Here is a 9,795-nt window from a genome sequence, read left to right as displayed (position 1 = left end):
AAGCGTCTGAAATCGGAAAAACACACATGAAACTGCTCCAAAACAAACACAGGAAACAGTGTGAAGTGTTCCAGAGAATGCAGTCAGTCAGTGAAGGAAGGTCTGGCGTGCACTGAAAACGTCTGACTAACGTCTCTAACAAGTAACGAAAGCGTCCAACACTCAACACTGCACTTAGAACCAGACCATGAAACACCAGAGAACTCGAATTTATATGAACCCGAATCACATCTAAATGTACAAGCTCCGCCTTTAGACTCTAGACCACGCCCCCTGCCCCAGTCTGCCGCTGGTGTGAACGACACCGATTCAGACGATCTTCAGTTCCACACAGTGTCCCGTGCTGAACAATGCTAAGCCTCCTCACACTGCTCTTAATTACTGTCTGACGTAACGATACTAAACACAGACGCCTGAACACATTGCTGCGGAGGACATTCAGGGAATAAGGGACGTGTTTAAGCAAACGAGACTCTGGGATTTCTCTTCCCTTTAACATAGCAGTAATATTACACACACACACACACACACACACACACACACACACACACACACACACACACACACACACACAAATAGTAATAATACACACGCGAGAAAATAAATAAGTGAAAATAACAGATGGAATGATTTACTCATATTGCACTCATGAAATGAAGACAGGAGTCTGAGTGTTGGATTGGGGTGGGGCTTCTCATAAAGTCTGATGAATGAAGAGGGGTGGGGCTTGTTACTTTGTAAATAGAAAGGGGTGGGGCTTGTTTATGGGATGGTAGGTCAGAGTGGGCAGGGCTTGTTACTTTGTAAATGGAAAGGGGTGGGGCTTGTTTATGGGACGGTAGGTCAGAGTGTTCGGGGCTTGTTACTTTGTAAATAGAAAAGGGTGGGGCTTGTTTATGGGATGGTAGGTCAGAGTGGGCAGGGCGTGTTACTTTGTAAATGGAAAGGGGTGGGGCTTGTTTATGGGACAGTAGTTCATAGTGGGTGGGGCTTGTTACTTTGTAAATAGATAGGGGTGGGGTAGGTCGGAGTGGGCGTGACTTGTTACTTTGTTAATGGAAAGGGGTGGGGCTTGTTTATTGGACGGTAGGTCAGAGTGGGCGGGGCTCGTTACTCTGACTGTGGGACGGAGATGGCGGGGCCTTTGGGGTCGTCAAAGCGGTCCATGGTGTGCAGCTGCATGATCATGTGCAGGCCGTAGGTAAGGAGCAGGACCATAAGTGCGGAGATGAGCAAACCCATCCAGATCCCTGGGGTGAAGAACCCTGCACAGTCACTGGCATAGGAGAACTCCTTCCCAGTCACGTTAAAGCCCTGGATCTGTCCAGAAATAAATAAGGAGGAGATGAGGAACTGAATTTCATTATAATATCACCACCACAGTGTAATCATTCTACACATCTTCACTGAAGAGCAACTGAAGCCACGGTACACAAAAAACCTTTTCTTTAACTCTGTTCAATTACATTTTTATATGAATTTATTTACATTCAGGAATAAATATGTGACTGAAATCCCCTCTGGTGATGTAGTTATTCTTTATGAAATATCATACAGCAGTTATTTTAGTGACGGCACCTGGAAGTCGTCGAAGGAGATCCTCCAGTCGTTGGCGTTGTCCTTGGCTGAGCGAGGAGTGAGCAGAGGGTAGCGGAAGCTGGTGACAGAGTGACAGCGGTACGAGTACTCGGCCGGAGCGTAGATTCCTCGACTGCCGTTAAACGAAGCCGTTTTTCTGTCGTACTCCAGCTGAACCTGATCCATGGTGAACCATCGGCGTGCTGAAACCTTATAGTGCCTCTGACTCATCACAAAGCTGAGGAGAACATCACATCATCATCATCATCCACAAACACAGCTCCTCATCTGACCAAGAACTCCCCAGATTTCACAAATAAAACATTCAAATAAACAAATTACCCATAAATAAATAATTTATTATCATAATCTGCAATATGGATTCGGTCACCAAAACAAAAAGCTTGTAAGTGCAAACACACTCGACAATAAAGTTTTTTCTGATTCTGAACATTTACTCTGCATCACTGCTGGGTTCTGGATCCTGATTGGTCAGGAGGAGGTGAACTGCAGCTCTGACAGTAGTGCAGATTTATCACTAATGTTAAAGCACTCGTTCTGATCGTGTGTTTATGTAGTGAGTGAGGAACGAGTCTTCAGTCTCAGGGCTTCAGTGTCAACAAGAACTATCCTGTTTAAAAGTATATCATTTCTTAATAAATAAAATTAAATGCAGTGATGTAAGAGGAATAAATCACTTAGAGATGTGCTGTTACAGGAAAATAATCAACTTCAGGGTGAGTATTATGTTAAATTCTAATATCAGAACATTTGTAGTGTGTATATCTAGGGTGCCATTACTTTTGAACATATTCAACCAGTACTTACATGAGCTTAAAAGACCGGTAACCTAATATGTCTTCATAGTTGAGGACAAGCCTGTGAACAAAAGAAGCAAAAGCAAATCACCTTTTCTGTTTTGTTCCTGAACTCGGCCGTGTCTGAACCTCATCTCGTCTCCTCGAGCTCACCTGGAGTGTGTGGCGTTACAGAACGATCCCTCCAGCTTTGGAGAAACCCCTTCTCCGAAGGTTTTTGGGCTGAGGTTGTGTCTCTCCCACCTTCCTGAGCGATACTCACTCACGGTCAGGTTCTTGGCCCACAGCAGGATGCAGGCAGAACCACGTTCCTTAAACTCCACAGGTGGGTATGGAGCAGGAGAACCCTCATGCCGGTACTGCAGCAGAGAACGTGCTCCTACAGAGTGCACGTCTGGAATCACCTCCTCCATCAGCTGACACGAGAGAGAGGGTCGAATATTTCCGTTTATTTTTTATTTTTATAGCAAGAAATAAAGTAAAGAAAAAACAGGAAGAAAAGATCAATAGAATTGTGATGACATTTGATCTTTAAAACAATAAATAAATAAACAAACAAACAAACAAAAATAAAGTAAAATGTTACTGTAATCATTTAAATCATTATTTAGGGTAATAATTAATTAGATTTATCCCTGAATCCTCTTACTGATGGCGTGTGTGAGATGTGTTCCAGATGTTTTAATAATGGTCCATGACTCGTTCTTACCCGTGAGGGACGGAGAGCGGTGTAGATGGCTGTGTAAGGGACAGACTGACTACCCATAATTCTCAGCACCTGACCAATCATCTCATCTGAAACAGAATTAATACTTTAGTGCATTTCATGCCACAAGTGTGTGTGTGTGTGTGTGTGTGTGTGTGTGAGACTCACCATTACCACTGAGCACCTCTTTAACAGACATCATATCAGCCCTGAGAGAGAGGGAAAGAGAGAAAATGGGGGGGAGAGAGAGAGAGAGAGAGAGAGAGAGAGAGAGAGAGAGAGAGGAAATAATGTTAATCATTGAAATCATAAGAATGTAATAAAATGTGTGATAAAGATTTAAATACAGTGTAAAGTTCAGCAAAATGTATAATGTAGAAAAGCACACTAAGTACTTAGTTTATATAAGTGTAGTACAGTGAAGAGTACAGTGTGTAGTATAGTGAGGGTGTATATAAGTAGTACAGTGAAGAGTACAGTGTGTAGTATAGTGTATATAAGTGTAGTACAGTGAGAGTACAGTGTGTAGTATAGTGAGGGTGTATAAGTGTAGTACAGTGAAGAGTACAGTGTAGTATAGTGTATATAAGTAGTACAGTGAAGAGTACAGTGTAGTATAGTGTATATAAGTGTAGTACAGTGAAGAGTACAGTGTGTAGTATAGTGTATATAAGTGTAGTACAGTGAAGAGTACAGTGTGTAGTATAGTGTATATAAGTGTAGTACAGTGAAGAGTACAGTGTGTAGTATAGTGTATATAAGTGTAGTACAGTGAAGAGTACAGTGTGTAGTATGGTGTATATAAGTGTGGTACAGTGAAGAGTACAGTGTAGTATAGTGTATATAAGTGTAGTACAGTGAAGAGTACAGTGTGTAGTATAGTGAGGTGTATATAAGTGTAGTACAGTGAAGAGTACAGTGTGTAGTATAGTGAGGGTGTATATAAGTGTGGTACAGTGAAGAGTACAGTGTGTAGTATAGTGAGGGTGTATAAGTGTAGTACAGTGAAGAGTACAGTGTGTAGTATAGTGAGGGTGTATATAAGTGTAGTACAGTGAAGAGTACAGTGTGTAGTATAGTGAGGGTGTATATAAGTGTAGTACAGTGAAGAGTACAGTGTGTAGTATAGTGTGTATATAAGTGTGGTACAGTGAAGAGTACAGTGTGTGTATAGTGAGGGTGTATAAGTGTAGTACAGTGAAGAGTACAGTGTGTAGTATAGTGTATATAAGTGTAGTACAGTGAAGAGTACAGTGTGTAGTATGGTGTATATAAGTGTAGTACAGTGAAGAGTACAGTGTGTGGTATAGTGTATATAAGTGTAGTACAGTGAAGAGTACAGTGTAGTATAGTGTATATAAGTGTAGTACAGTGAAGAGTACAGTGTGTAGTATAGTGTATATAAGTGTAGTACAGTGAAGAGTACAGTGTGTAGTATGGTGTATATAAGTGTGCAGTACAGTGAAGAGTACAGTGTGTAGTATAGTGTATATAAGTGTAGTACAGTGAAGAGTACAGTGTGTAGTATAGTGTATATAAGTGTAGTACAGTGAAGAGTACAGTGTGTAGTATAGTGTATATAAGTGTAGTACAGTGAAGAGTACAGTGTGTAGTATAGTGAGGGTGTATATAAGTGTAGTACAGTGAAGAGTACAGTGTGTAGTATAGTGAGGGTGTATATAAGTGTAGTACAGTGAAGAGTACAGTGTGTAGTATAGTGAGGGTGTATATAAGTGCAGTACAGTGAAGAGTACAGTGTGTAGTATAGTGAGGGTGTATATAAGTGCAGTACAGTGAAGAGTACAGTGTGTAGTATAGTGAGGGTGTATATAAGTGCAGTACAGTGAAGAGTACAGTGTGTAGTATAGTGAGGGTGTATATAAGTGTAGTACAGTGAAGAGTACAGTGTGTAGTATAGTGAGGGTGTATATAAGTGTAGTACAGTGAAGAGTACAGTGTGTAGTATAGTGAGGTTGTATATAAGTGTAGTACAGTGAAGAGTACAGTGTGTAGTATAGTGAGGTGTATATAAGTGTAGTACAGTGAAGAGTACAGTGTGTAGTATAGTGAGGTGTATATAAGTGCAGTACAGTGAAGAGTACAGTGTGTAGTATAGTGAGGGTGTATATAAGTGCAGTACAGTGAAGAGTACAGTGTGTAGTATAGTGAGGTGTATATAAGTGCAGTACAGTGAAGAGTACAGTGTGTAGTATAGTGAGGGTGTATATAAGTGTAGTACAGTGAAGAGTACAGTGTGTATAGTGAGGGTGTATATAAGTGTAGTACAGTGAAGAGTACAGTGTGTAGTATAGTGAGGGTGTATATAAGTGTAGTACAGTGAAGAGTACAGTGTGTAGTATAGTGAGGTTGTATATAAGTGCAGTACAGTGAAGAGTACAGTGTGTAGTATAGTGAGGTTGTATATAAGTGCAGTACAGTGAAGAGTACAGTGTGTAGTATAGTGAGGGTGTATATAAGTGCAGTACAGTGAAGAGTACAGTGTGTAGTATAGTGAGGGTGTATATAAGTGCAGTACAGTGAAGAGTACAGTGTGTAGTATAGTGAGGGTGTATATAAGTGCAGTACAGTGAAGAGTACAGTGTGTAGTATAGTGAGGGTGTATATAAGTGCAGTACAGTGAAGAGTACAGTGTGTAGTATAGTGAGGGTGTATATAAGTGTAGTACAGTGAAGAGTACAGTGTGTAGTATAGTGAGGTTGTATATAAGTGTAGTACAGTGAAGAGTACAGTGTGTAGTATAGTGAGGTTGTATATAAGTGTAGTACAGTGAAGAGTACAGTGTGTAGTATAGTGAGGGTGTATATAAGTGCAGTACAGTGAAGAGTACAGTGTGTAGTATAGTGAGGTTGTATATAAGTGTAGTACAGTGAAGAGTACAGTGTGTAGTATAGTGAGGTTGTATATAAGTGTAGTACAGTGAAGAGTACAGTGTGTAGTATAGTGAGGGTGTATATAAGTGTAGTACAGTGAAGAGTACAGTGTGTAGTATAGTGAGGGTGTATATAAGTGTAGTACAGTGAAGAGTACAGTGTGTAGTATAGTGAGGGTGTATATAAGTGTAGTACAGTGAAGAGTACAGTGTGTAGTATAGTGAGGGTGTATATAAGTGTAGTACAGTGAAGAGTACAGTGTGTAGTATAGTGAGGGTGTATATAAGTGTAGTACAGTGAAGAGTACAGTGTGTAGTATAGTGAGGTTGTATATAAGTGTAGTACAGTGAAGAGTACAGTGTGTAGTATAGTGAGGTTGTATATAAGTGTAGTACAGTGAAGAGTACAGTGTAGTATAGTGAGGTTGTATATAAGTGTAGTACAGTGAAGAGTACAGTGTGTAGTATAGTGAGGTTGTATATAAGTGTAGTACAGTGAAGAGTACAGTGTGTAGTATAGTGAGGTTGTATATAAGTGTAGTACAGTGAAGAGTACAGTGTGGCTGTAGTACAGTGAGGTATTTACCCAGAGGAGCTGTAGGGGAGGCTGAAGATGAGCAGAGCGGGGACAGAGGCATTGAGTCTGAGCTGGGCCAGCATGTCAGGGTCCATGTAGAGCGGTGAAGTGTTCAGCTCATCCTGCAGCAGCATTGGGAGAGAGGAACTGACCATGGAACACACCGAGGGCAGGAGCAGGGAGGAGGAGGACTGCAGAGTCGACTAGAAAACAAAAACACAAACAAAGACAAGCACAGTAAGAACCTCACTGATCAGACATGCAGAAAGGAGAAAATGAAACTCAGCTTAACACCTCAACAGGATACACCTGCCCTGAGTATAAACACGAGCTTCACAGAAACCTCAGACAGGGTTTAATCTGTAGACCACAGCGAGATCTTTCTAATCCGCCTCACCTAATGAGTTTATAATTCAAATTAAATTCATAATTTATTCATATTCGTATTCATTACTCACCTCCAAATTAGGAAAGGCGCTACCCTGTTTGTTCCCAAACACACCAGCATACTTTGTGAAGTCATCAACACTCAACTGAGAGAAAAATAAATATTTATTACTGGCAGTAGAATATAATATTTAATCACAATTAATCACACATTCATATCCATTTTAAATGTACCTTCAATTAATACTTTTCATGTTTTTAATATTCTAATCAACATGGATAAATATTGATGCTTTATGCAAATGTATGTTTATTATTAGTGAAAGTGAACTCAACATGAAGCATGAACAATAAATATTTCTGTAATTGTTTAAAGTAATTGTGGTGTTTTAAATCACGTAAATCATCAGAAGTCCAAACAGAACTTTTGCTGTGTTTCCACACGGATGGTTTTGATTGCCGGATCTGTTCGTCATGGCGGATTTAGGTGCTGATTTGAGACTCGGCGCAGCAGTAAATGTTCAGTGATAAAAAAAAAAAAAAGATTTTTTGGTGGAGTTTATTATTTTTTTTTTATATCTGAGTAATGAAAGGATGTTGTGAGGAAATGTGTGTTGTGATAAAGGTTTTTTTTATTTCTCTTTTATAATATTTATGTATATTTTTTATAGAAATGGTCACAGCAATGCGTGTTGATAAAAGATGTAGATCCAGAAACCTTCTCTTTACTCATTCCTTAATACAAAATTAAAATCTTCTGCAAGACTTTCATCAAGTTTCAGGTTATAAGCTGAAGGAGAGAGGATCCAGGAACATAGGAGGCATCAGCTGGAGCATTGGGAGTAACTGCAGAATTCTGATAGACTAATGGTGTGAAATGTAGAACCCAACTCTTCACACCCACGTGACACAATCCTCACGAGTACGAGTGACAATTCCATTCTAATTATCACTCAGTTGGAGTTATGAGTAGAAGGTGTACACCCCCACTGACCTTGTCCTGTAAGAACAGCAGGACGTTGTGAGGTGTAGATCTGAACGCTGTGTTCAGGTATGACTGGAGCTCACTCATTGATACGCTGTGACCTGCAGCCGGGTCGCTCTGAGAGGGCAGTGAAAACCTGGTAGAAAAAAGGATTTTACATATTTTTATAGCAGCACAAGGTAAAGTCAACACTAAACTAATACAGGAGTATACAACAGCTAACTAAAATTATACAAAAAATATCGTGAAACCGTGATATTCCGTATCGCGATAATATCGTCATTAACCGTATCGCATGACCTGAGACGGTGCAGCACTGGACAGTGACCACAGACCCGCAAACGCACTGAAATCCCTAATTATTAACACAAATCTCATGTATACGATACAAACGATATTTGGTGTTAATGGAGAGAAGTGTAAAGTAAAATCTGTATAAAAATGAGCATGGAGATATTTTTTCTTCGCAGTCTGAGGTAACGGTTTGATGGCGTCCTGCGGGATTATTAGCGCCATTCTCTCCAGACACGAATAATAATCGCTGTGAATTATAATAAAGTAATAATTCACCCATCACTGGTCCACATCAGCAGCGGAACATGTTCTGTACATTGTCCAGCCGCGAAAACACCGAGCAGAAGAGCCACAAGCCTCAGCGCAGAGCGGGCAGAGAGCATCCTCGCAGCCGCCATCTTCAGCTTCACCACCGGCTCTTAGTGACGTCACTCCTGCGCGTGCCATTGTCACGGGTGAACTGTAAACATTTGTATCCCGGATATCCGGTCATTTCGGCGTAGACGTCAATTAATATATGTATATCATACTGAGATGTTTTTTTTTCTATCTTCTTAAGTTTAAACGCGTAGAAGAATTATACAATTTTAAACAAGAATTATATCGTTCATAAAGACTTTTAAACATAAAAACATTGCGTAATATTAAAATATCGTATACAATTCCTTTATTTACCTCTATTCGGTGCAATAAAAGTGTATTAGCATTGACTATTAATTCAATGTCAGTTTTAAATTAATTCTATTTAAAATCTCAACAATTGTTTACACTGTATATTATTGCTCTGCATTTCTATTTGAATCAGGCGAATAAGGAAGTTACCAAAGGGTCCTACGGGTGCAGTCTGTGTATGGGTGCGCTTTAGAACACACCACAGATCACGTGACCACAATCTTCTCCCATTAGGGGTCGTACAGCGGATCATCCGTCTCGGTTTAAATACTTCAATACAATACTAATAATAATCAACCACAAGCTGTATTGGTGGGCAAACACAACTCATCCTCCTTCACACTCTGGAGCTCCTCAGGGTTGAGTTCTGAGCCCCCTGCTGTACTTACTGTACACATATAACTGTGTGGCCACTTCCAACTCCCCCATCTCCAACAACGATGAGATGGCCTACCTACAGGAGAGAACTGGATAGATGGTGCAGGGAAAACAAACTTCTCCTGAACATCAGCAAGACTAAGGTTTCTGGTACCTAGGTGTTCACCTCACACAGGACCTGTTATGTCCTCTCACATCAAAGCCCTGATGAAGAAGCCCAGCAGCTTCTGTATCATCTGAGACGCTTAAGAGACTTTAAACCTTCCTCTCAGGTGCTAAAGACTTTCTACACCTGCACCATTGAGAGCATTCTGACGGGTAGCATCACTTCCTGGTTCAGGAACAGCACCATGCAGGACAGACGAGCCCTCCAGAGGGTGGTGCGTTCAGCGGAAAAAATCTGCACCAAAATCTGCACCAAGCTCCCTGACCTGCAGGACATCTACACCATGTGGTGCAAGACCAGAGCCAGGAAGATTGTGAAGGACCTCAGCTTTCCAATAATGGACC

The 9,795-nt window shown here is 40.6% G+C and overlaps 1 protein-coding gene across 1 annotated transcript in view; it reads right to left on the bottom strand.

Annotated features, from left to right (window-relative positions):
* Window positions 1-8,670, bottom strand: part of atp6ap1a (ATPase H+ transporting accessory protein 1a) — a 9,344-nt gene extending 674 nt beyond the window's left edge. Inside the window, exons 1-10 of the mRNA XM_046870094.1 lie at window positions 8,512-8,670; window positions 7,951-8,077; window positions 7,028-7,102; window positions 6,579-6,772; window positions 3,271-3,311; window positions 3,106-3,191; window positions 2,550-2,812; window positions 2,407-2,457; window positions 1,579-1,816; window positions 1-1,320 (exon numbers count right to left, since the gene is read on the bottom strand). The exon at window positions 1-1,320 is cut by the window's left edge and continues 674 nt beyond it. Coding sequence (XP_046726050.1) covers window positions 1,111-1,320; window positions 1,579-1,816; window positions 2,407-2,457; window positions 2,550-2,812; window positions 3,106-3,191; window positions 3,271-3,311; window positions 6,579-6,772; window positions 7,028-7,102; window positions 7,951-8,077; window positions 8,512-8,633 — 1,407 coding nt within the window. The 5' untranslated portion in view covers window positions 8,634-8,670 and the 3' untranslated portion in view covers window positions 1-1,110. The remainder of the gene's footprint in view (window positions 1,321-1,578; window positions 1,817-2,406; window positions 2,458-2,549; window positions 2,813-3,105; window positions 3,192-3,270; window positions 3,312-6,578; window positions 6,773-7,027; window positions 7,103-7,950; window positions 8,078-8,511) is intronic.
* Between the last annotated feature and the right edge of the window lie 1,125 nt (window positions 8,671-9,795).

The sequence above is a fragment of the Silurus meridionalis genome, chromosome 16, assembly GCF_014805685.1.
Source record: "Silurus meridionalis isolate SWU-2019-XX chromosome 16, ASM1480568v1, whole genome shotgun sequence".
Lineage (NCBI taxonomy): Eukaryota > Metazoa > Chordata > Actinopteri > Siluriformes > Siluridae > Silurus > Silurus meridionalis.
The sequence above is the reverse complement of the archived record's forward strand: the minus strand, read 5'-3'. Positions and strand labels throughout refer to the sequence as shown.